This window comes from Pezoporus flaviventris, unplaced genomic scaffold (genome assembly GCF_033815535.1).
Source record: "Pezoporus flaviventris isolate CSIRO_AGI_PZ_B2104156 unplaced genomic scaffold, CSIRO_AGI_Pfla_v1 ptg000083l, whole genome shotgun sequence".
NCBI lineage: Eukaryota > Metazoa > Chordata > Aves > Psittaciformes > Psittacidae > Pezoporus > Pezoporus flaviventris.
Genome location: NW_026892631.1, coordinates 112,608 through 140,425, shown reverse-complemented (window position 1 = coordinate 140,425; position 27,818 = coordinate 112,608). Strand labels below are relative to the sequence as shown.

Here is a 27,818-nt window from a genome sequence, read left to right as displayed (position 1 = left end):
TATTTGTGCAAGTCTCAGGCAAAGTATAAGAAAAGAAACACTGATACAGAGGGATGGAGATAGGCGCGTAGTCCTCTATGTGCATGCAGAGCTGTGGTCTGGAAGCTCTATAGGCACAGTTGCAGCAACCATGGGCCTGAGCTAATATATCCTGCTTATTTCACTTCCCTGTAATTAAGAATCTTACTGTTGCAAACACTGAAGTCTGCAAGTAGGGACTGATTAAAACAAATGCACTAAAACAATATATTATAGAGGGCACTTTTTATATTTACAGCGTAATATAAATACTTTATGGCTGTAATAACAGAAAAAGAAAAGTGATTCTCAAAGAGAAAAAAGTCTGACACTTATTAAACCAGTGTAATTTGGAAATGCTTCTGTAGGAGATGGTAGAGGTGTGTCAATAGAAAATTAGATTTTCCTTTTCCTCCTATTTTTTTTTTTTTTTTAAGAAAGAGATTAACAAGTGTGAAGTTATTCTGTCTTTCAGAATCTTTGGTTTCCTTCCAAAAATATGGACTTGCAAATAACTACAATAGAGTTCAGATTGCGTGGGATAAATGGAGGCTCAGCCCCATGTTTACTGGTGCTTAAAATAGATGAAATCAGGCAGTTAAAATGCAGAGACACTGACAAAGCATATGGAAGAGAGTTATCAAGAGTTTTGAAGCAACACAGTTTTTGTTGTTTCACCCTGTGCTACGTGCTGCAGCTAAAACACAGTGAACCTGTTGTGATAAATTGTAGGCATAGGCTTATGTAATGTATTCAAGGTCAGAGTTCATTGTGAAAAAGGAGGAAAACAGTAACTAGTTCTCCAGGCCCTTGGTAATGATATGCCAGCCCAAACAACATTTTAAAACAAAAGTGACATTCTCATTGATTATGGTATCTAGTGTACTATTACATTAAGTTGCTGTTTAATTCATATGTCTTCAGGTAGTTGCAGTCACTGTCCAAGGAGTCCCAGAGAGCGTTCAGCCACCAGACATCAGTGCTTTGAACTCAACAGCACTACATTTAAGCTGGATTGCACCCAAGAAACCAAATGGTATCATCAAAGAGTACCAGATCAGTCAAGTAGGGAAAGGTCTGATATACACTGATGCTGCAAGCAGAATGCAGCACACAGTATCAGGTAAGGAGGCAAGTGCTCTGGCAGGCTAATGTCCTGTCCTTAGATATAAGACAGTATTAATATACTAAAAATGCTGCTTGTCTGAGGCTTTTAAATTGCCAGTACTAGGCACAGTTTAGGAAGCTTTATCATGACTTACCTTAAATTTGGCTTTTTTTTTGCAATCTTTATATATATATATATATAGAGGGAGAGAGAGAGAGAGAGCAGTGTATAGCAGTGTAGGAACAGTACTTTATGCCTGAGATAATAAAAAGGAAAAGAAGACAGAAAGGAAAAGATCCTGGATTCTGTTTATAATCTTGTATATAGCTTAGAGCCATTTTCTAAGTACTTGGTGAAATTTCACCAGTGTGTGTGTGTATCTGAAAGACATTTTAGTCGAGGCGTTTTGCGGAAAGGTTTAATTTAGTCCTCAAATGTATTATTTTCACTAATCCAATTCTGATTTATATTTGAACGTTACACTGAAACAACATTATTAGAAATGTTTCTGTTGAGCACAAAGCATTCTGAGCTGTCATTTTTCACTCTGACCTCAGGCTGCTCATCATATTTTTGTTTTTATGATTTTTAGGAATTCATAAATACATTATTTTTTCCTTTCCTTCCCACCCCACCCCTCCCACCCCACCTCCGATTAGGAAACTTAGAGATTTGTATATTATCCACATCATATGATAGCCACCCAAAGAACAGAAGTTGACTTAGGGCACTTAAAACCTGTCAGGCATATATGGCACTCTCAGCCACCTCTCAAAGCACGAGTCCTGAGTGGATCCCTTAGTGCTTTAAAAAGCATCATCCTTGCTGTAGTCACTCACAGAGGAATAAAGGTTTGCTGTTCCTTTTTGACAGTATCATGCTTAAGTGTGAAATTCATCATCAGAATATTATTCCTGTGTCTGTATTCAGTGCTTCTGGACATGAGATATTAACTGTATGCCAGTTGGTGGTAGGTGTTTTAGAATTGCTGTTATAAATTTATACTTGTAAAGAACACCTACCAACAAGGAATGATCTATCAAACCCATTGAAAAACACTTCTTGTGATCCCACTTCCTCCCCAAAAGGCAGTTATATCTCCAGAATAATTGAGATTTTAATACAAATGAAACCACCTTCTGAGAAGCAAGACTCATTTTAACTTTTGTGTGCCTGTTCCATTAAGCCACTGTCCAATGCTGCCATGTTAAGATAGGAGTGAAAAAAGTGATCGTTCTTCCTGACAGTCTTAATCAAATCTTGTGCTGTTTTCTACAGGAGCTTACTTGGATAATAATGTGGAATTTGTGGCAGTGATTTAGCAATGTGGATAATTGTTGCTCCTTATATTAAAAGAATAAGATAAACCAATCAAATTTGATTCATACATAACCTCAAATGTTTGAACTGTCTTTTTCCCTGTGGATGTATGTTTCGATTTTCTCATCTTCCTTTTCTACCTTCTCTCTCCCATCCTCCCAAAACTGTCTGCTTTTCCCTGAGCAACAGTTGAACATTAATGAAGCTGTAGCATTAGTATTTCTTGAGACTTTGAATCTAGGGTCTTGCAAATAACAGACACCTTGCCACCGCACCATTGTCTTGCTGCTTATTTTTAATTACATCAAAGCTTTGGAAACATGATCCCACAAATGCTTTGTGGGAATAGCGGTGAATGTGCTCATCATGTGAAATCCATAAATTGCTTATAATCCTCTCAAGATGTTAAAAAAAACATTAAGTAATTGAAGACAGGAAGTTCTCAGTTAATTATTTAGAGGTGTTATCAATGCTTTAAGCAAACTGAAGCATTTTGTGCTATCTCACTGAGTTGAATGCCACTGGGACCTAGGGCAGCAGCCATCATCTTCTCATATTCTCTAATGCAAACAGCACATGGCAGCTTGTCAATAAAAGACCTTTTTATATCATTTATTACTGAACACTTCCACTACCCTGTACAGAACAATTTGGATGACAGTTATGGCATTGTTTCACTTTGTGTTACTACTACTTTACAAATGGGCCTGCTAATGCTTTAGTAGTAGGGCCAGGCAGAGGGTAAGACTGAGGAAATTAGGGAAATTGTAAAAGAAAGCTAAGAGTGCCCTCTTCAGCAGAAGCAGGTGGATATATAGCAAAGATTTTCCTCAGCTCCCCTTTTTTAATACATTAAAAATAATAGCTCAATTAAGAAGCTTTATTGAGAATTTGTAGGATCAATCATCTCTAGGTAAAAGCTGAGCAAGACCATTGATGTTTATCTTAGTAAAACAAGCACTATTAACAAATACTTTATGACTGAATGGTTTGAAATTCTTTCATCTGAACATATTCTCCATTTCAGGTAGTAAAAATAATGAGATACAGAAATATAGTCACCGGTCAACTCTATCTCCATGCAGCACTGATTTCATTAGTAATATTTATCTAAAGGAAACTCTTAGGGGTGGAGGGATTGTGTGAGGCTGTGGTCAGCAATCTGACATCCTCCTAAGTAAAATTCCCACTGTGAGACCCAGGAGCATTATTCTGGGAAGTGATTACTGACATTGGTGGAGCCATACCCACAAATGGAGACAAACAGTATTAGAAGGAATTGATTTGACTAATAGAACAATGCATTCTTGAAAAAAAAAAAAACAAACACTCTTTCACAGCCTTTTGGCAAATGACAGTTGCTGCAGTAACAAAATAGACTGCTCAATTAAAAAAAAAAATCAAAAAAAACCACCATAAACCCACAATAATAGACCACAAAAGAAAAGAAGTATCCTCTAGTGAACAATCAAGCAGAGAAATTGGAAAAGCAAAATGCTGTTTATGTTTCGAGATTATCTTACTTGTTATTTTTATTATTAATCACCTACGTAGATTTGCACAGAGCTTTCCAAAGCATGCATAAGACAAGGCATTTAATGCAAAGCTTTAACAATCTAGATAAAAATATGCTGCGACTGCTCTGTGTATGACAAGAGGTTTCAGGTATCAGAATTTCACCAATAAATTCAGTGAAACCATGTGCTCTTTTTTAATGCCCATTTTCCTCTTTAAAATGTAGTTGTAAATGAGTATTGCTTTATTATGCATGTTTCCTTTAAAAGTGAACATGACTCCCTTTAGGGGAATTCAAGTAATTTGTTGCCACAGTTATCTTTTCTATCCTGAAATGTTAAATACTTGGCTTTCCTCCATGTCTTTGCCTCTCTCTAGTCTGCAACTGTCATTTTCTCCCTTCTTACTTTTATACACAATGTTCAGATGATTTTTCTTCTCTTCCAGTTCATGATTAGGTTGCAGCCAGGGCTGTCCCTCTGGGTCATCTCTTTATCTTCTCTCCTTCATGTCTTGTTCAGTAGTTAAGTAGCCTGCATTCTCAAGCAGCCTGCATGTCTTCCATTCAGTATTTTACCTTTCTATGTAATTGTTTCTCATTCTTTCTATTTGTTCATAATATACTCTAATTAAAATATCTGCTTACTGGCTATGAACAAGTATTTGTTTATAAACAAGGATCTTGTCCAGACTTTCTTTTTTGCCACAGAATTGCATTGTTCTTGAAGTAATTACAATTAAGCACATGAGCTACATCAAAAGTACCTTAAGGTCACAAAGCCATGCACTTAAAAATCAACTTATATTAAACATTTGAATTGACCTGTATAATCTTAGTCCAGCCTCTTTCACACAAGCAGTCAGCATTAAACAGTAATGTGATTATTTGTACATAGAGTTATTGTCTCATTCAGTCCACAAGCTGTGCCTCTTCTGGGTAGGAATGAAATGGAAAAAAAACCCAAAACAATTCAAAACCAAACAAAACACTCCTGTATGTAGGACTGCTGCCTCACCTTTTGCTATGCTTGGTAAGTTTATTCCTTCTGGAAATCTCAGTGTAAATGGACCTATGTCTGCGTCTGCCCAGAGCTAAATTTCCTTTCCTTTCTCCTCCTTCAGGGAGGCACATGGTCTTAAGGTCTTCCAACCCTAATTATTCTATTGTTCTACGATTTTATGATTTTATGAAGGAGGCAGCTGGGATGGTGCAAACCCAGAGGGATAGAATGTGGATCACGGAGGGGCTGGAGACATTGGCTGTCAAAAGGAAGAAAGGAGAAGGGGCAGTGTGCTGGGAGGATGGCCAAGTGGCAGCACACAGGGCAGTGTGTTAACCTATTAGCTCTCTGTCGAGCTGCTGCCTGGCTCCCTGGGGCCATCCCCACTCTTGCCTATGGTCCAGAACCCATTTCAGCTCATCTTGGAGATGTGCTGGTGTCCACACAGCTCTGCCCTGCCCAGCTTTGGGAGGATATCCTGGCCAGCACCATTCTTAGGGAAGCGCCTGGACTGAGGCTGCCATGGTCCCCAACTGGGAAGCCTCATGAATCCTGTGGGATGCCAGATTAGAAGGCTACAAACAAGCGGACAGTGGCAGAGCATGGAGGAGAGGCCACCCCTGGATCAAGGAAGTTTGCTACTGTTGTCCAAGGCGTTCATATCTGCTCAGGCTGTGGTACTGAGGAAGGCACATCTTGTCTTGTCCATTTTCTGGACATCCTGCCTTGAAACCTGGGGCCTGAATTTCCTGAGCTCTTGGGGCTGTAGATGAAGGCACCAGTTGTGCTCAAATGGATGAAGTTTTGCATGAGACCAGGTACTCTTGACAGCCAAGTCTCAGGCATCTCAAATGGCCTCCTGGCAGGTCCAGGGAGGTATTTGTTTCTCCGTGTCTTTGAGTCAGCATCGTGTTTCTGAGAGAGAAATTTTTTGTCCTTTCTTTTTTATTGTTATTCTTCTGGTACTTTATGAAGCCGTTTGCAAGTTTCAGCTTGTGGTGTTAGTAAAGCAACTGTATGCTCTACAACATCCTAATGCTGGGATTTCCTAGTTTGAGAATTCAGTTTTGAAACCCTAACATTTTCACAGGCTTTGTATATAATTTGCTTCTTGCTGCTGTTTTTCCCTTTTGTATTCAGGAAGAGGAATGTTTTTCTAATGTATTATGAAGTGTTAACAAGAGGATCCCTGAAAACATTCAAGGAAGAGAGATTTCAGTCCCTGTGCCTTGTAATGTAATTTTTAACATCAACTTTGAGCAACACCCAAAAAAGTAGCATAGCAAAGACTCTGTAGCCTGGGGAGGAGCAAGATCTGTGTGGCAGTTTGATCAGCAGTTAAAGCTGAGCTCTGAGGCATCCAAGATAGGCTCACAGGGGTCTTAAGTGTAAGAAACTTCTAACGGGTGTGCAGAAATGGCTATTTTGAAGCTTAGTATCTTAGCCAATTTTTTGGTGAGGAGTCCTAAAATCAAATTCTAAAGCTATGGGCAACTTGATTTCAAACCTGAAGTCACTAACACAGAGCACAAGGGTGCCTGAAAATTTCCAAGGAAAGGTCAAAGTAATATATTCTCTTTTAGTCTCATTGGAGTATGTGCAGCATAGAAGTTTTGAGCTGCAAATAATCATTTTGAAGAAACTACAAGCAACTGGAATTAGAATCTTGTAGTGGGGAGGGCTTGGTTGTCAGTCGTTCTTCTAAACTGCTTTATAACATCTATAGTACAATCTTGTAACAAATAGGAAAAACGGGAAAAAATTAACAAATAGAAGTTGGGAAGGGGACAGGAACACAAAAAAAAAAACCACCACAACACCTGAGAGACTGGGTAAATTTTCAGATGGTAATCTGGGCTGAAATCTGTACTGTTGTTACTATGCTGCAAGTGCCATCTAACTTATCTGAAGTTAATTCCAGTACATGTATATGAGGGGCATCCTTAGATCCATTGCAGCATAGTCATATGTTCAAACTAATATTTTTGTGAGGTCTTTTAAACTAGCAGAGGATATACGTATATAAAATTAACAAGAATACACCATTTCAGTATTATTCAGATGTAACATAAGAATGGTTCACATTTTCTTTGCCAAAAATATTAAATGTTAACTTTAAGTCTGGTAACTTTCTATGTAGTGACACAGTTCTTGGTGTGCCCAATGTCACTATCTCAGTCTAATCTGTTTGCTCTTTCTAGGTCTGCAGCCATACACTAATTACAGCTTCATGCTTACTGCATGCACATCTGCTGGGTGTGCTTCTAGCCAACCACTTTCAGGTCAGACTTTGCAAGCTGCTCCTCATGGTAAGGGACAAGTGCATTCTTATAGAGACGGTCATGTGGGTTTGTATTTTCTGATGGTTTAACAAGGTGCAAAAATCCACTTTCACCCATCAAGCTATTGTGTATAAATTTACACAAGAGAAAATCCGTCTCTCTTGGAGTTTTTATATCTTAACACACTCTTTATACTGACTGTCTGGCGTGGCATTTCTACTTTCTTTTTGAGATTATTTCCCTAAATTCCTCTTTAAGTTATCAAGGTAGAATTATTAGATGCATATTTTTTTAAGCACAAATAAATATGCAGAGACAACTGGGCATATAAAGACTGCAGCCTTTGGCCTTGTTCTCCATTAAGCTGTACCTTGACCTATTGGTTGCATTTGATATAGGGTAAATGCAGAAAGTGTGTTAAATTCTGTCTCTGCAATGTTTTATGCTTTCCTTACATTTCTGAAAGCAGCAGCACTAACTGTGGGAAAGGGAAAAAAAACAAACCCTTTATGTTTCTGTCAAATTAAAATAGTGTCACTGTGATGTTAATAGGGGTATGGCCAAAGCCTCATCATATCATAGTCAGCTCAACAGAAGTGGAGATCTACTGGAGTGAACCAAAGAAACCAAACGGACTCATTACTGTGTATCGATTATTTCGTGATGGAGAACAGATTTTCCTGTGTGGCAGTACAGACTTAAATTTCACTGATATTAACCTGCAGCCGAACAGGAGGTAAGGCATGTTAAAGAGCTCTGGTAATGGGTGAAAGGAGTTCAAAATATATGTATGTGTGTTTGTGAAATGTACAAGAGATAAGTCACTCTTTTAACAGGAGAAAAATGTCTTACAACATTACTTAATTACTGGGAAAATTTTTAGGGCACATTTAGGAGGCTTCCAAGTGTTGGAAAGCTTTAATCAAAGGACTTTCCTTTCCTTTCCTTTTCTGAGAATAGGCCGTTCTGATTCAAAGAGGGAGAGGCTTTTTTTTCCTCATGAATGGTTGGTTGGTGGTGGCTACTTGTTTTTTTCCCTTCATGGAATAGATTTAGAAAAACTTCTTTTTTTTTTTTTTAGAGTCTTTATAGGGTAGTCTCTTTAAATTGGTGAAAATAGAAATGTTCTATTACTGTTAATGCCTAAAGCTTCTAACCATAGTGTTTACTGATCTTTTTGTGTTTGTGCAGATATGTTTACCAGTTGGAAGCCAGCACCTGGGGTGGCAGCAACACTAGTGATAAATATGTTATACAAACACCAGTAGGAACACCAGAGAAAATTCATATCCCATATAATGTCACAGTAATTGATGCATATTCCATATTTCTAGCTTGGGATGTGCCAGGTAAAAATGTATTTTTATGTAGTAATTTGTAGCAAAACGAAAGTATGGGAAAGTTAGTCTACTCAGGCAGGCAGCTGAATCTTTCAGATACTTTTATTCTTCATATTTAGTTTTAATGCTTGTGTGATTTAAATAACCAGTATCTAAAGCTGCTGTTTCCTAGACACATTTTAATAATATTGACCTATATACTTGACATGGGTGTTGTGAGGATTAGCTGATCAAAAATCATATGTTCATTTGATCTTGTAAACTATCATTGAGTACAAGTATTAACGACAAAAAGGAAAAGCCACAATTACATTGAAAATAAATTTTCTCTTCTGTTCAGACTAACCTGAGTTATCAACAGGGAAACCTGCCAGATTGTAGGGTTGGTGTTGTCTTGATAGCTACCTTGGCAATTAAAATGAGCAGTTGTCCTGCAGATATGCACCGTTGAGTTCCTTTAACGAAAGATGTCAGAGTGTGACATGGAGATCTTGTGCTAGCTTTGACTTGATTAAGTACATTTTATTCACCTGAGCACCATAGTTTTCTGTGGACATGTTACCTTACTGGTGGGTGGGTCAGCAAAGGCCTTCTTCTCCTGAATATCCCCAGGTTGTCTTGGCCTGCTGCAGATGTAGGCCAAGAAGGAATAACTGAATAATAGTATCTTTTTATATAAGGGGCTGTGCTCTGTGTCATTAATATAGATCATAGCTTCAGTGATTGGTGTACTTTACTGATGTTATAAAAACGACATGCTATAGTTATTGAGGGATAATGAGAGCATTGTAAATGAACAACTTTCTGTCTAGTGTAGTTCATCTCCAGCAAGGTGTTCTCCACTTTCTCCATGTTGGGTTTCTTTACCTAAAATGAGGTCAGGTGTTTGAATATTGCAAGAACAATACGTTTTATCAATGAACTCAAGGAAGTTTTTAATGTCTCTTCTTCCAGTCACAGTAGAGTCAATTGACATTAAAAATAAAGTCACCTAGAAAAAATATTTTGCCTTCAAGGCTGGGATCTCAAGTTATATGGCAGTGCTTAGCAGCATTCACCCTACCCATTTAAGCAATGATTAATAAATCTATAATACCCTGAGCTGTCAATCTTTTAGTTTTCAGACACACAAAATCCATTATAGAAATGCTATAATATATGAGAAAGATTAAAATCTTAAATTAAACTTTTCCCCCTACTGCCTGAAAGGATTTAGAACCCAGCAGAAGGGAGGTGAATTCAAATGGCATATAATCTACAGTTGACTTTACTGGAAAGTGACTCATGCTGCATGATTGTTTTGATAATAAATATAATTTAAGGTACAAAATATTCAGCAACATTATAAATAAATTTAGAACATAGGAATGTACTGGAATAGCACAGGCTTGTGAAAAGTGTATTATTTCCCAGAAATGCTTGTCCTTGTTGTTCTAGACCTTTTCTTTTCCATCTGCTCAAATTCCTGTTACTCGTAGTGGGTTACAAACCTGCAAGGAGAATCAGGCTCCATGTAGTACATTTGGTTATGTTGTAAATAAGGCTGTGCAGACACAGTTTGTGTATTCCTGAAACCACACAATTAGAGGGGTAAGGAGGAGGCTGGACATTACAGCCTTGTAGAGGATGCAGGGTTGATGTATTCAAATGGCTGCAGGAATCATTTTGCTCAATCAGGGGAAGGCATATGTATTTGTTCTCAGGTACTGGGATGCCCCTTGAACTGTTATCTCACTTTCATGGATATTTGGTGACTCAGTCCCTTCCTCTCTGCCTTCTTGTTCTGGGGCCAATTATTTAAGTATGAATAAGGGATTGGTTTTCATACAGTGCCCTGCTGAGTAGACAGGAAGGCAAAACTGTTCCTTTTATTATAGCACCTCAGAGCCACTGGCTGATTGTACAGGAATGGGGAGTATTAGCAGCAGATTATGTTACTAAAAGAATACTAAATACTACTAATGCTACAAACCAACCCTGTGTGCAGAAGCATAGATATATACAGAAGCTAGAGAATTGATTCGTGACCCTTCATATCCCAGTCTAACACTCATTCTTAGATCTTTGTACTCTTAGTGCTTTTTTTCCCCAAGAGGAAGACTGCAGGGGATGCAGGTTCTGATCTTGTGGAACGGCTTACATCCCACTAAGAGGTCCTATGGATGCAGATATCTGGGGCCACATACATCCCCAGCTTGGTAGGATTAGGCTGGACCCTACAACTTTTTATCCTTATTTATATCCTTGTGCATGGAATAACTGTGTTTTCCTGATATATTTCTTAATGTGTATGAATCCATATTTCAAAATAAGCTATATTGAGATAATAAAGGTTTCCCTTACAAACCCAGAATGCAGCATTTGTTATAAGGATTGTCAGGCTTGGCAGTCACTCCTGAATGAGACATTTGTTTTAATTGAAAGTGTCTCCATGCAAAAAAGTGCTTTTTATTAACCAGTTTTGATGAGATGGTAGTTGGTCATACTGTCTTCCTGTCTGTGGATATCAGGGATGCTTTAGCATTCTATCTTATCTGCTGTAATAAATTTGTATCAAATAATCACCTTCAGGATTAATTATGGGCATCATATTACACAGACCTTCCTTTTGGATGGCTTTAATTATAATGTTTCAACTTCTGTAATTTATCTAAACCTTATGACTTTATGGATATGTAGCATTTCAAAACTCCTGACTTAGCTAAATAGCAAGGTGTCCAAGTAGTGGTAAAAGTGACAGATTTGGAGAAAATATTTGACACACCTCACTCACTATGGAAAATAGGACTTTATTTTCTGAAATAGGCATCCCATTATCTTGTGTTGCATCGCCTCAGTGCACAGACCTCAAAGGTACGGTACATTTCACTGATATGCTACAGAAGGATATGTTACAATTATTATGGAATGACTAGTGCCATGGGTAGAGGCAGAAAAGCTGAATGGGAAAAAAGGGCCCCACCACATAATTCTCCCAAGGCATATCCATAAATGTTATTGATAGGTAGGCAGGTAGCCATCCTGCATTTCAAATCATTGACAACCCCTCTGGTCCTCACTGGGGGCTTGATCCTGCTAGATAACTCCAGTTGCTGGTGATGATACCATGAAGTCTGTACATGCTCAAAAGAGGATCCTGCCCTCTGCTCTTATGTTACTTCCTTCATGTGTTAAGGATGGTCGGAATAAAATGTCTTCTTTCATCATGTTGTAACACTCTTCTTCATCCACCTTTGGTTTGCTTATCAATTAGAATGAAAGTTCTGTAAAGTGTCTGGATTCTTACTTTATTCATGGTATCAAATTTGGTATTTGAATGACATTTATTTGTCTCTTTAGCTTCTCCAGCTAAGCTGGTTTCTCCTTTGTTGGTGGTCTCTCAAATTGTTCTGACTTTTGCTAAGCCAATGTTACATTTCCTCATTTTTGTTTTCTTATATAAATTATTGTTTGCTCCACAACACTGTAGGGCAAGCTTTTCAAGCTCAATGTCCAGAGTTCTGCATCTTGAAACAAATCAGCATCTGTAGCTACTAATATCTTCAGAGTCTTGCTGGGAATACTTGATACAACCAGAATGAGATAGCTGGATATTTGAAGCTTAAAGTAAACAATGTCAGGAAGCCAAATAGATTTTTTCAGTTTGTGAAGTTTAATATTAAAATATAACTTTACTCTTACTTGTTTTTAAATAAAAGATATTACATTATTCTTTTAATGTTCATTTACTATAGGTGAATGAGTTCAACTATATTGCTCTAATTGTGATTGAGCTTCACATCATATTAAACAAAGTTTCAACAATAGACTTCAAACAGATTTTTTGTTACCAGTCTGTAAAACAGACTGTGGATTTTTTTACCCAATTCTAAGCATCTTGTGCTGCAAATTCTATTTTGACCTAGCCTAGTTTTGAAGTACACAGAGCCATCAAACCTCATTTGCAGAGTTTTGCACAGAATTGGCCATTAAACATTATCCAGATATGCCCACAAAACCCCAAAGTTTAGTTTGATTGACTTGTCCCGTTGCAAAATGTGCACCTGCTGTGAAATGCAGTCACAGGGAAAAAATAGTGGAATAATTTAACTTTTGTATTTGTAAAGGTAATCAGGGTTTTTCTGATTACATCTTAACTTCATAAATGTTAAATAACCTATCAGCATCTGCTTGTTGTAAATTATGAAAAAGAGTATTGCTGGGAATATTAACCAACTAAACCCTTGCTCTTTAGCGAACATGAAAATGTGTTATGGCACATTGTCATTGTGCTCATGGTAACTTCGACACCAAATAACATAACTGCCATTTGCACTTAGGGTAAATTGGTTCATTTGTGCTTTTACTGATCCTTTTATTCTGACATAAATTTATGAACTCTGGAATTAACCAAGTCATGTGGTTTCCCAGCTGAGTTTAACAAACATGCACATTTCGTTTCCCTCAGTCATCAGAGCACATCAGGTAGTAGTTTCAGACTGGCTGCAGATGCTGAAGGCTATTGTGGAAGAAAGAGGTTTTTTACCAGATTGTGTGTTGTATAAGTGTGTATTTTTTCTCTTTCAGATTACAAAGAGATCCTTTGATCCAAGCATTTGATTAATTACATCAAATTGCAGAAGAATTTCCATTGGATATTGGAATTTTTCAGGATGTTTACTTGATTTTATTTACAATTTCCTGTTCACTTGTTGAAAATGTTTTTCCTCCTGAGCATATTCATTCTTGGTATAATTCCTAACACATTGCAACATTCATCAGGATTTTAAGATTTTAGGTGTTTGGTTGGGTTTGGTTTGGTTGGGGTTATTTTTCATTTCTGCTGAGATATGGACTGAATGTTGGACATGGATAGGTCAATCATTTTGAAATAAGTGTCCTCTGCAGCATATTGATGGCTGGGTTCAGCTGTCCTTGTTTGTATTTAGTCTTCCTTGGGAAATTAAGCATTCTGAATAGTTTCAATTTCAAAGGTTTCTGGTGAATTTTGCCTAGAAAATCATTGATCAGATGCACAAAAGTTAATTATGTGTCATTTTAATAAGGTAGCAAGGTTTTCTAGCTGGAATATTTGGTCTGTTGTCAGGACTGGAGAAGAAGGGGACCCTAACTAGGAGATTTAAACAAGGTTTCTATTTGATGTGCTGTTTACCACATCAAGCTCTTACTTTCAGATCTTCTGTGATGTCCTTTACAGGCACTCCAATTACAGCAAAACAACAACAAAAGGTAGTTTAGACGTAATAATATTTAACTTTAACTACTAGTATCATTACACAATGCATACTTAAATGCACTCTTCCAAAGCATTTTATCTTCCATATATCACAGGCAAAAAATAGCCTTTTTTTTTTGGCAGAAGCTATCTACTTCAAGATCAACTCCCAGAGTTTTAGTCTGTAATGTCCTGTATGACTTTAAAAGTCATGTTTCTGCTGATCTATTCTTAATGATTAGATCTTGGTGATTTTCTTGAACTTTTTGCATTGAAAAAGGAAAATTTTGCAGTGGGATTTTTACACTTTCTGTCTCCTTTTCTCTTCACCTCTTCCAATGACTAGTATCAACACCTTTGTTTTCTTCCTGTAAGATGAGCAGTTGAATAAGATTGAAGTCATGCCACTTCAGGGCTTTTTCTTTTCAGGTCTTTTTAGTGTAATGGCATTTTGTTTGTTTACCATCTAGAAAGGCAGCAGCATCTTATTTCTTTGGGATTTTTATGTCTTCTTTCTCTTCTAAGAATTGTGAAAACATGGCATTTCAAAGACTTTTCTGATCTTCCAAAGTACAGTGGTTATTTATAGTACCACAAATAAACTTGAAATCTCTCTGATTTCTTAAAAACCTATTTTTCTTTAGTTACATAATCACATCTATAATTAGCTAAAGAAAAAGACATGTAAAAGATGCACAACAGTGGGAAAAAAAAGTTGTCTTTGTAGCTTGAATTATTACATTCAATATAGCAAGTATCAATATAGGTACTTTATTAGAAAAGGACCAAAACCACAATTAGGAATGGAAATATTCTTGAGATCTAGACAAGTTTCAGACCTTCATAGGCATCTGATTCTTGGTGGAATCACAAAGACATCTCTGTGACAGCTAAAGTAGGTGCTGTATGGAAGCAAAATGTGCTCTTAATCATCAGATACATCTTGACTCATTTCAGAAAGGTACCTTCTCTGCTTTATTCTTTCTTAAGATTGTGCCTTATGTGACTGCAGAATGGAAGAAACACACTTAACAGACACTCTTCTTTGGCTGTTCTCCTGAAAAAATAGAAATTGACAGCTTTGGAAGAGGAATGATGGTGAAAATGTCTGAATTACAACAAAATATTTAAAATTGAGGGTTTTTTTTCTTCAACAAAAACTAACCGGTTCTTATATCATAGAATCATAGAATAGTTAGGGTTGAAAAGGACCTTTAGATCATCTAGTTCCAACCCCCCTGCCATGGGCAGGGACACCTCACACTAAACCATATCACCCAAGGCTTCGTCCAACCTGGCCTTGAACACTGCCAGGGACGGAGTATTCACAACCTCCCTTGGCAACCCATTCCAGTGCTTCACCACCCTAACAGGAAAGAATTTCCTCCTTATGTCCAATCTAAACTTCCCCTGTTTAAGTTTTAACCCGTTCAAGCTAGTGTATTGTTCTTCACTGGTAAAGCAGGCTAAAAACTCACACTCAGCTACCACTGCTGGGCTGAAAAGGGATATCCTGGATGGCTGCAATTCACTTTTTTGATCATGTGCCTCTCTATTCAAGCAGCAGTGCTTAGTAGCTGTTGCCTCTCCAAAATAAAGAAATAAAAGCTACCTGGATCCCAGTTGTAAGGTCATTCTTCCTGGTAGTAGCAATTGCAACACAAGCACTGACAGAACTGAATTGAGATTTTTAAGTAAGAACTGTAATGTCTGCCTTCCAGTTGTGATCTGCAGCTGGATCTGTTTCAGTTTATATTCAAATGGCTGTAGTTTCAGAAAGAGGTAGTAGGTAAAACCTCCAGAGGGGGCTTAAATTTAAAATTGCGCGTGATCAGTGCTTCTTTGAAGTTGTCCTGCGCTACTGTTTGTATTTCAGATAATCACTGATTGTTTTCTGTGTCACAACAGGGATATTCATAACCAATGTGCCTTTGGAATACAACATCTTACTAAATGCAAGCAGTCCCACTCTACTAGTGAAGCCAGTAGGTCGTGCACATTTTGCTCTTGTCCATGGCCTGGATCCCTACACCCTGTATGAGATAAGAATACAAGCATGCCAGAATGGTAAGATGATTTTCAAAGTCCCACCTCTGTGACTGGGAAAGGAATAGAGATTTTTTCAGATAAATTCAACTCATCAAAACAGATAAAATCTTATTCCTACATTGGAGTCCAGTGTTTACCTAGTATAAAGAAAGCCTAGCACTGAATGAAGCGTAAAATATTTCTTCACATTATATCATGAATATTTTAAATGGAGATTTAAAAAATTTATTTTATGTAATATGTGCCATTTTATTAAAAGTTCTTCACAAATAGCTTTGCAATTCTTAGAAATTTGCATACAGAACAAAATCAGTTCTGTAACTGTTCACAAGCAAGAAGTGGTAATCATAAAGACAGGAGAGAAGAGCCCAAATATTACAAAATTAATTGCCTTTACTGGAGATCTTCAAAATCCTATTGAAATAAGTCTCCCTAAAATGACACTTTGGAACCAGTTCTCTCCTCACCTGTGCTGGTGAAAATCAGGAGTAAATAGTCAGTGAAACCACAGTAATTTAAATGAGTTTTTAATAGTGAAATGAGGCATCGTTTCATTGGAGATTCATTACTTGACATTTGTTTGCTTTTACTGTACACTTTGTTGAGGAATAAGTCTCATTGCTAAGCAAACTTCTGGTTTTGTAGGTGGGTGTGGAGTGGGTGGCCAAACATACGCAAGAACTTCTGAAGCACCTCCTAGAGAGCTGAGCCCACCTATCGTTAAAGCAATGGGATCTGCACTCATAGAAGTGAAATGGGGACCACCTAAGAAACCAAACGGCATTATTACTAACTACTTTATTCACAGGTAAATACTTTCATCACCTCAGATTCTTAGTCTCATTGAACTATTAATTTCTTTATTCCTTGATATACTAGGAGGTGAAAAAGAAGTGTAGAAGTACATGATAAAGTGTGTATCACCTTTAAAATGCTAAAGTAAAATCCTGATATATGGATGGACAAGTTGAGAATAAGAGCTGAGGCAAGAATCATCTTCCTGATCAACAAATGACAAAAAGCAGGTGAAAATATATTTTCAAAAGTCCAAAGGAACAGAAAATATTATAAGATAGACACTCTCACTGTGTTTACCCCAGCTGCTAGATGCATTCTTCAGTCCTCTCTGATGGACAGTTGAGAATGTTGAAATGGAGACAGGAGTAATTCACCATTTCTGAGGTTTTTAAAAGCAAAAAAAGTATCTAGGTTCCTAATACAGATCAGTTTTCCAAGATAAATTATGTTCCTGTTTGTATGTAATTTGGAGTGTGATAACATTGTATCTATTTATGTTGCTTAGTGTTTGCATTCAGCTGCCCTGTTTAGGTGGTTGATTGACTTATCCTCACTCCCTATCAGGAGCTTCATAAGCTGTGTGTGAAGTTTTTTCTATATAGATTGCTATGTTTAAGGAAGTATCAAAGTAGCAAAACACCGATGACTGCTGTGCCCTTTGACCTTTTTTATAAAAGCTCCTGAATAGCTTCAGAAAGGCAGAGAATATAAAACTTAAGCCATGTATTGAAGAGGAACTGAAACTCTGAAGTTCCTGGTTTTCCAGCTCTAAATATGTGTGGCAGACACATGCTGGGATGAACCTAGAGTTTGGGATATTTTATTATATTAGAGCTGTGACTGAGAAGACAGGGAATTGAATTACCTTTTGAAATCAGCAGTGATAATTAATATAAATTCACTTTGCCTTAAAAACATTAGGAGTCTCTAAAAATTCCTGCTGTCTTGAAATATCTTTTATTTGCTCTTTTTTAATTATCTGATCAAAAAAACCCAAGTCCTTCCCCTGTATGAAGAGGAATGAAGTATATGTTATAGCCCAAGACATGTCTTCACTCTGTTGGTTTTGTAAGTAAAGCTGATGATTACAGCTGCTATTCCATGGCAACCATAGAAAGGAAAAAAAAAAATATAATGCAGAAGGCCTGCTTCAGTGAAAAATACTGTAAATTGAATTTGACAGCATTTGATGGCATTTGATTATTCTAGTCACAACCAAACAATGATATAAAGAGTAATATGAAACAGAATGTGTTACTGCCTAGCAGACTCAAAAGCAATAAACCTTCCTCCAGTGTGACACAATCACTTCACAATCATAATTGTAGCCTGTTTGATACCTCTGAGTACAGCAGAAGGGCACTGACTGACATAGATACATTTTGTTTTTTATTTAAAGTGAAATGAAAATGGCGCACTGGGGCTCCAGATACAATCGGTATATTCAGCTACATAGGCATGAATCACTTGGCAGTTATTTCAGCTGAAGTTTAAATGTGCCTAGACAACAACAATATCAAATCTTTCTCAGATAGCCGCAAAAAAAATCAGAAATGGGATGTAAGCACATAGTTCTTTTTCATTTTGTAGCCCCACATAGCCTTACATTGTTATAGCAGCAAGACTGCAGTATTTCCGTGGGAGGTTATGGCATGTAATTTCTTATTCATCATGTCCCTCTTCCTTCCTGTGTCACCACCAAAATAAATTCATTTAACACAAAACCTGGAATGCTTGGGGAGCTAGTGTGTGTGCAGATCTTTCCATTAAAATGGCAGGACTTGTGCTTTCCTCTAGAATCATAAAAGCACTTGGAATTTTGCACACATTTTGTTAGACACCAGAAAAATTATTAGTTTATGATGAAAGAGATGGTGACATTTCATTTCGGATCCATATAGCAGTTTCAAATACAGATCTGAAGCTTTTAAACTTTTCTAGCAAGGGACCAGATCTTGCTAGAGACTGTGAATGAGAAAAGATCTGGTTCATGAGATAATCACCTAATCTACTTCTCTTCCCGTTCCATTACCAGAGTCTGCAAAAATAATAGTACAGAAATAGGTGATGTATTTCTTGCTGTATTTTAATAACACAGAGGTTACATCAGCTAATGGAACTGCTCTCTGTTGGCCGCCAGCATGCACTGTGTAGGATGCGCATGAGATGACTCTGAAAGAAATATTGCCTGTAAAATTACATGTAACTTTGGTTCATATTTTGCTTAAGGGAGTGTCTGAATTTCTGCCGAAGTTTCTACCTCATGCTCAGTAAGATTGTATTACTTAATATATTAAGATTATATGCAGGTATGTGATATGTGAGATTGTAATGTTGCTCTCATTAGCTGAGCAACCCTTATGGTGAAAATGTAGCTGAAAAATTAACAGGCAATTTTAGACAGAGGCCAAGTCTCAGTGGCTGTTGACTGGTGTGACTTGCAGTGTAGAGGCTTCTAGACTGACTCTTTCTGATTAATTAATTGCTTATCCTTCTACTCTTACCCATGAGCTGCACCCAAGCCAGCTTGCAAGGCGCATGTGTTAGTAGGTGGTTTAATATAAGAATCCTTATGGATGAGTATTGTCATTTTACTATAAGAACTTCATGAGGGTTTTATTTATACCTGTAATTGATATAATACCTAATCAAAATTAGCATGTTGCACACAATAATCTCAAATTTTGTTCACTTTTACACAAAAGCCTGTAAAAAAAAAAAACAACAAAAACCCTAAAAGAAAGAAAAACATCCAAACTACGTTAGTAGAGATTTGTTGAATCTCAGTGGTAAGGGAGGCAGCTTTGTTTAATTGGATGTGAAATTGTAAAGGGGGAGCATTGTTGATGTTGCATTATTCCCCCCACATTTGATGGTATGATTCCCAAATCATTTGAATTTTACCTCAAGACTTCTCAGCTCTTTTAGTAATAACTCACTCCCACTCTGGTAAGGAAAACAGCAAGCACTGCTAAGCATTTGGTTTTGTTGCATGCTGAAAGGAAAACATGTGAAGAATGATTCTCAATTGACCTGTAAGACCTCAGGGATTCACTGAGTCTCTTTCCGCATAAGAAAGCTGAGGGGTGCATGCTGCAGTTAGTGTTGCTGCAGTTCTCTGCACACAGCTCTACAGTTATCTGTCACAAAGAAGATTATATTCTCCACTTTGTCATCTGGCTCAGATTGGCAGTGGGGCAAGGAGAATTTACCCTTATAAAAATAACTATTTCTAAGCATCTTTCAAATGAATGTAAGCAGCAAATCAGACTATGCAGATTAAGAGACCGCTTCCAGCTCTCGAAAATGTTATTCTCCTTTGCAGCTCATTGTACATAAGAAACACTTCCAGTTAAATGAGCAGTTGCATCTTAAATCTTAAAATGGTTGAAATTATTACAGACTGTTCAACCACTTCTGTTCAAAGTTTATTCATACATGAAGATATTCTGGTTTTTAGCACTACAGATGGAACCATTTACATAACCATAAGTTTCATTCATTAAATATTCAGTAGTAATAAGATCTAAATACTTAACCAGACTACATTGTACTGCTTTGCTTGTGGATGAGCTTACAGTTGGTGGCATATTTGATCTTTAAGTGTGAAAAAACTGTTTATCACAGTCTCAAAAATTTATCAAACATAAGTCTGTGTATTCTTTTAAGTGCCATACTGCTCGGTCAGACAAGATGTATTAAATGTGACATTGCACTAAACTACTGTCTTTTCACTAATTGATTGATAGAGAATTTTTTTAGGCATGTTTTTGAGTACAGAGGGAAGAGGGTATACTTTTAGGCACAGAAGAAAGGTATAGTAATGACTCATCTTTCAGAATTATGTGTCTTGCATAAAATCAACGAACAGCGTCTAAGGGAGATTTATACATAAGGCTTAATATGCCATTGCATATTAAGCAATGGGGAGGTGTACTAAAAATAGGAGATGGAGTTTTGGGATCAATGGGAAATTTTGAACCTCAAACCTTCCAGACATTTTGTTGCAGTAGAGAGAATTGCTAGGGAATCTTTCCTGCCTGTTCTACCTGCCTTTCTTCACCCAGTTCTGCCTACTTATATTAACACATCTTATGATTGGCCTATTTCACTATACTAGCAACACTGTACCTCAAAACTTCCCTTTTGTTTTTTAAACCACACTTCAATCCTTTTAAAATAAGCAGTGTCCATATGACCTGTTTATCTCAGAGTTTAGCAAAAATTCCTTAGCTTCATATAAGAAAATAATGTATTTACACATGCCTCATATATCATATACACAAAGAATGAATAAACAGCTGTGTACACACATGCATTCATTGCATTCGTTATATTTTCCATGTAAATACCTGGGAATAGACTATTGCAAGAAGCTAAGATTATCAGTTTAAAAAAAGAATTTGTTGCATTTTACGTTTTTAAACTAATTCCTGGGTTGCTCTAACAAAATAAAAGCTGACAGAATTCTGTGAAATAGGTTTTCTCTTGCCAGAGAAATGTTCTTTAGTGTCTGTGTGTGTGTGTGTAGTGATGATGACACCCAGTAGGCAGACAAACCAATTTGACTTCTGCAAATTTGCCCTACTTGCAGGAAAAGTGGCAGATAATGTAATTCGGTTTTTTGATTTTGGCATGGAGGGTGAACATGCTTTTACGTTCTGCAAAGGCCAAGGTTTCTATGAAGAGTAGGGGAACTGCTTAAATTCATGTGCAGTACAGCACAGCCGTCACTGAGATTTATCACAGTGTTTAAATGTAACCAACTTAATTTCACACAAACATTTTTATGCCAAGTGAGACAATTGATTTGATAACTCTGTTTTGAAGATGAGTGCTTGCCTTATTACAACTGTTGTAAATTATATACTAGAAATGGGCTGAGGATCACCTGTAATCTCCCCTGATATTCTGAATATTACCATGTCCAACACAAGAGATCTCTAGTGGGAATGCTATATATAAATTTATATGTGCATATATATGTGTGTGTGTACATGAATACATATATGTATTTATGTATACACATACAAAATAAAAAAACATTGTGCCAAAAGCCTGTACAGTAATTGTCCTCATATATCTTAATTTTGCATTTTTAAACATAAACAGCAATGAAAAAAAATATGTAGTTTCTGACAAAAAGCACTACTTGTGATATTTTAACAAGTTTTTGTGGTGGAACTGCAGATTCTGCTAAGTTTATGTACAAGAGATTACTTATCCCATTCACAAGAACAATATTTGTTGTGAGCAAACCAGAACTTAAAAGTGCACTGCTTTGACTTTGAGGGCATGATAGAATATTTATCCCTTGTTCACTTGGTAACATTTGATTTTCAGAAATGCTGAAAATGTGCACCCATATTAGAATTCAAATCATTGCTTAGCAACTACATATGGATTGAAAATTTCATGCTCTAAGTTCTGAATGTCTCATATCTGGTGTGTTCTGTCCTAAAAGGGCAATGTGCTATTGTACTTTTACGCTGCTAATACAGACTGTAACAACACTCTTGTTTCACATGTTTTATTCTGCTAGGTAAAGGAGAATGATTAAATGATTACCTCAAAAGTCTCTTCTTCACTACTCAGCACCTAACATAAGTTTCAGAAAAACACTTTTAAGATGCAGTGATAGGCAGTTCCTTGTGTGTGTAATGTATAGGAGTAAGTTCTTTACTTTTCTGAGGTAAAGGTTGAACTTAGAACTTCAGGATCTAATATCATGGGACTGTTGAAGTTCTTTTCAATTTTGAACACAGTGTCTTTATTTTCAGACGTCCTGTGGGCAGTCAAGAAGAGCTGCTTTTGTTCATCTGGACTGAAGGACCTTTGGAATTCATTGATGCATCGGATGCTCTACAACCTTTTACCCTCTATGAATATCGTGTCAGAGCTCAAAATGCTGTGGGGTCAGTGGAGAGCCTGTGGGCTTCAACCCAAACTCTGGAGGATTCCCCATTGGGCATGGGAGCCCCTTGGGCACAAGCAACCAGTGCATACTCAGTGTGGTTGAACTGGACCCAGCCTATCTCTCCCAATGGAGTTATATCTCTGTATCGAGTAGTCTACCAAGAAAAACACAGTGATCCAACGTTTAGCAGCCCAGCTGTTACAGCACTAACCGTAGCGGTAAGAATTAGACCACAAAACCAGGTTTAAGTTGTTTTTCCTCTGCTTTGATCTCTGTGGTATTTTAAAATCTTATTCAACACTGATTGGAAAAGTGGGGGTTCAAATTTCCAGTAGTTTTGTTGGTTTAAACTTTGTGTTTGGTGCAATGCAGACTGAAATATTTCACATTAATATCTAATTCCTTGTAAAGGCAAGTAGATTACTCAAAAGCATAGATGGATCATGTTTGGAGGAACGAAGCACATGCACCTAACTTCACAGTCTTACTCTGAAAGCTTTTTATCTGACTGTTGAAATAGCTGCACAGGATATGCACAAAGAACAACAAAAACAGTCCTTCTTGTATATGATAGTTTTGTAATTCAGTTGGAATCACAAAGTAAATGAGTTCATTAGTAATTACACTGTTCATATATGCAGTGCATTTGCATGTTCCACTCATAATTCATCAGTAATAAAAACAGAACTACTTTTACTTTAATTGCATGTAGTTATGTTAGAATGTTACATTGCACTGCCAACATGTCTTTCCCTTCAAGGGAGTTTTCAAACACGAATGTCTGTAAATATTACATTTCAATTCAGTATGTGGAGGGGTAGACTCAGGAAAGGGCATCTTGCTTTTTGAACTGACTGACAATGTTATGTAAATCAGTGACAGAATTGGTTATGGTTTGTGCAGTTACCCCTGCTTTTCTCATCTATATATTACATTCTAGTCTTTCTCTAGAATGACAGCTTATAGATAGTTGAACTGAACTGCTTATATTAGTGATAGCTGTTGTGCTTGGTTGTTTCTGACAGTAAGTTTTAGAAAATGTTTAGGAAGGTTGTAATAAAGTTGTGTTTCCTCAGCAGTGCCACCTCCTTTTCATAAACCTAGAATTTTACCTAAGTGATATTCCTAGCTGTGTTTGTATTGAGTAACACCAGAAATCCCCTAAATTCTGAAGTACCCCAATTATAAAGTATCTGTTTGATATTCGAGTAGGATCCTAAAAGGCTTTCTGTGGAATACCCAAAAGTAACTCCCTCAGAAAAATCTCGACGTGACAAGGTGGGAGGTTTCCAGCTCAGTAATGTCAACATGCTCTTGTGATCATATGGTTCCAAAGCAGTTTTGTGTCTACCTTCTTGGAAGCCTGAAGGGATTAAGTTTGTAATGCATCTTTTTCTGAAAGAGAAAGAAGTTTCTGAATTGAATGATAGGAATATATACTTCTGGCTTCTGAAGTAGTTGCATTTGCACTGCTAGGTTTTAAAAAGTAGATTGGGATTTTAAATTCATTGAACTTCAGTAGCATTTTGGTATTCAGCTCCCTTGTTTAAAAAAATATAATCACAATATAATTGTTATGGGACACCTAGGATTTCAAACCCAGTGGAATGACAGAACTTCTCCTAACACTCTGCTTGAGCTGCATGCAGTGTGTTGCTGAGCATTGGAATTGACCTGGCTGGTCATGCATTGCAATGTCTTCTAAGCATGCCAACAACAACAGAAAATGTCCAAGATGGTTGTATTGTGGGTAATAAAACCTACCAAAATGGTCTTTTAAATGATGCTGCCACAGTGTGTTTCTTTAACAACATCAGTTAAAAGCCTTTTAAATTAACAAGATATTATTTACAGAATTAGTATTTTCCTGGCTCCAAAATCCTCTATTTTCCCCAAACACTATCTTGAATCAAAATGACATTCTGGCAGTGTATGGACAGCTGTTCTAGTAAGCATTGCAGCAAAGCGGCCTTGCATGTTTTTTCTACTGTCCTTTGTCATGAACATTTATTGATTATTATTTTTTATACCCTTTTTTATTTTAAAATATTATACTTCCTTTTTGGGAGAAATGTTTCTGCACAGCTTTTCCATCTGTTGCACTCACTTTAAGTTGCTGCAACTACATTAACTCAGTAGAGTTGCTGCTGATTTATGCCAAGTAACTGAGGTCAGAATCCTAACTCTTCTGAATATAGCAGAACAGCTAAAGCTTTGAATAAAAGTTATTGACATAAAGTGCACAAAGTCCTGTTATCAAAGATGTCTTCAGGAGGTCAGGTCAATTATCCCAGCAGGCAAAAACCTGGATACCAACTTTCAAAGTTATAACCCCTTAAAAATATAATTTTATCATGATATACCCTTTACTGTAGCTTTGTGAATGAGACACTTTAGTTAAAATGTAATTTTCTTAAAGGAACTAGCATTCCAATGATTAAATTTCTGCACCTTTAAAATACAGCTTTCAGGGGTACTAGGATAAATCATTTAATTTTCTAAAGCATCTCTATTGAAGCTCTCTTGTGGGATATGCCATTAGTCATTTTCTCACACAAACATTCATGTTACAAGCAAGAGTTAAAAGTATTAAGTGAGCAATGAGTTCAGTCCATTATTTAATCTGTTGGATTCCATCCTTATCCTTATCCCTTCATATTATTCCAGAAAAAAAAAAAAAAGCACTGCTAGAATCACAGAAGCTGATCCCACCCTTCTTCTTGTCATTTGCATCCTGGTTGCCTGCCACAGGACATAAAGCTTGACCAAAACTCAATGTAGAAATACAATACTTGTGACACTGCAGGATACAAATGAAACTCTCACTAATGTCCCTGAAGGGTGTTCTAATTTGACAGCTTCATTTCCATCCATTGCCAGAGCCAAATGAGAAGCATCTTCTGGGTTTTCAAACTATTTGACAGACTTACCCACTCTACCTTCCCAAACTGCATCTATTCACTCCCCAGTTAAGGTGCATTAAGCTGTATTTAAATTAATGTACCAAAGGTATGGCTGTCTGTACCTTCAGGTTATTGCTGACCCCTTGAAATTTTATGCTGCCTATGGAGATAAAGATGAGAATTCAGTTCTAAGAGCAAAAGCGGCTGCCGCTCAAACAGAAGGAGGATCTCCCTGCACCATTAGAAGCAACTGAAGTACATGTGAGCCATTTTGATGCTTTGCAGTTAAAGAGCAGTGTCACCCGTTTCACTAGCATGTTTGGCCAGGACTGTAGTGACAGATGTTAAACTGACATTCTGGCTTATTTGCAGAACAAAAACATGTCAAGAATGGTTACAGCAGTACAAGTTTCTCCCACAATGTCTTCCCAGTTCATTTTAACCCTCTAAAGCAAGAATGATATTTAATCTCTTATTGACAATATAAGGCAGATGTGTTTATAGGGGAATGGACTGATAGTAAGTTCTCATTTACAGAAATCAGCATGAAGCAACTAGATTGTCACTTTACACTTCTCAGTCCTGTGCACATAGGGCTTAAGCTTGTGAACACAGAACCCAGAGCCGATTTCTTTATAAAGCCACTACCTGCCAAATGGCATCAAAGCATAACAGCTCTTTAACTGCTGTATTCCAAATATTGCTGTGAGGTAAAACTGTGGGTAAGTTTGGACTTTTTCTTAATCAATGTGTTGTGGATGTGTAATGCTGTTTCTGCCATGACAATTATGTCAAGTGTTTTGTTGTTTAGCAAGAGCAGGAGAATTCAAAGCCAAAAAGATGAGTAGAAAATGTCAGAATATGTGATTGGAGAATTAAAAACAGCCAGAGATGAGGGTTATAAAGAAAAGAATCCGCCTGCTATGGGTAGTGACCTCCGTAATTATCGTGTAGAATTGAGGCCTCAGTGTGGCAAATCAACCTCAGTGGAGTGTATATGAAAGTACAACGTGCTTATCAGAAATAACCTTAAATGGCCAGTACTGCCATATACACATGCTTCCTATGCAGGATTTTACAGCTATCTGGCATCTTGCATCCAGAGTTAGTTCCTTCCTAATATTCACATTCAGAAATAGTACATCTGTGTGTGATCCTTCATTTCTCTTTCCTCATATAGACCAGTAAACATATGGCAGCATTACAGATGAGATACCACATAGTTACAAACTGTATTGTAAACATTATTCAGTAGTGCAGTATTCAGGACTCTACATGACAACTTCCTTATAAAAAAAAAAAAAAAGGATGAAGACTGTAGGAAAAACATGCCAAAGAGAAGGACCAGTAAAACTTTTTTGTTCATGCCTGGGAAATGGACTTCACTTGATGAAAAGATGATAGTAAATGGAGGAATCCCTGCACATGCCATAAATTCAGAATATGAGCTACTTAGTGAAGAATGAAAGCTGTAAACTGCAGTGGAGGGCAAAAGTTAATTAGGCTACTGTGCTGCTGTTGGTGAGTGAAAAGTAGCCACAACCAGAAACAAGATGGTGCTCAGCAGTGCCCTAATACAACCAAAAGATCATCTCCTTAGCTCTGCAAGGGCTTATGGGTTAGGGGGAAATCATACACAGATGACCAATTTTTTTATGGTTCACAGCTGATCAAAGTGAAATTCAGCAGCTGTTCAGGACAAGTGACCACTCTAACGGCTGTAATATAACCTTCTAAATAGAGAGGGAATTGCATGAGAGCAAGAGGTTAGCTGTGATTATCGGCAGGTGAGTGCTTTATTGAAGTTGAAAGACCATTAACATTGATGGAGTAATTATTTCAACTTGAAAGTAATTACCTTGATGGGTGATAACTTCTCCAGTGTTCCAAGATTTGATTGGACCAAACAATTGTGAACTCTTGAAGCCTAGAAAAATATTACAACAATACTGCAATGTTTAAATTACTGAAACCACTGTCAGAGTATTTTAATTATGCCTAACAGTGAAAAGGTTTTAACTTACAACTGGTGACCTCTCATGTATAGAGACATTTGCTTTCTCATTCCAATGAAATGACCCACACCTACTATATGTGCTGTATGTGATGGGTTTGCAAATGAATCATCTGATTTAAATGCAGGTTTTAAGATTCCAAGCCTTGTTAGCACAGTTTCAGGAAGGGCTTGTACTGGAATCACTGTAATTGTTTTAATTGCCAGGAAAGCCCAGCTAGACCTGTTAAGCTTATGCAGGATTAATACAGGACAAATGCTCCTTCACATTGAAGGCTGCTAAGACAAAAAATAGAGTGTGTGAGGCAATCTGTATCTCACAGATTCTGTTGTTTCCA

The 27,818-nt window shown here is 37.1% G+C and overlaps 1 protein-coding gene across 4 annotated transcripts in view; it reads left to right on the top strand.

Annotated features, from left to right (window-relative positions):
- The window catches only part of USH2A (usherin), a 372,149-nt gene that overhangs the window by 299,830 nt on the left and 44,501 nt on the right, over nt 1–27,818 (top strand). For all 4 annotated transcript variants that reach the window (XR_009747198.1, XM_061475268.1, XM_061475270.1 and 1 more), the window contains exons 55-61: nt 943–1,141; nt 7,164–7,271; nt 7,797–7,980; nt 8,436–8,593; nt 15,708–15,866; nt 16,494–16,656; nt 22,427–22,781. Coding sequence is in view for 3 of the 4 variants with exons in the window: in XM_061475268.1 (XP_061331252.1) it covers nt 943–1,141; nt 7,164–7,271; nt 7,797–7,980; nt 8,436–8,593; nt 15,708–15,866; nt 16,494–16,656; nt 22,427–22,781 (1,326 nt within the window). In the remaining variant the exon portion in view is untranslated. The remainder of the gene's footprint in view (nt 1–942; nt 1,142–7,163; nt 7,272–7,796; nt 7,981–8,435; nt 8,594–15,707; nt 15,867–16,493; nt 16,657–22,426; nt 22,782–27,818) is intronic.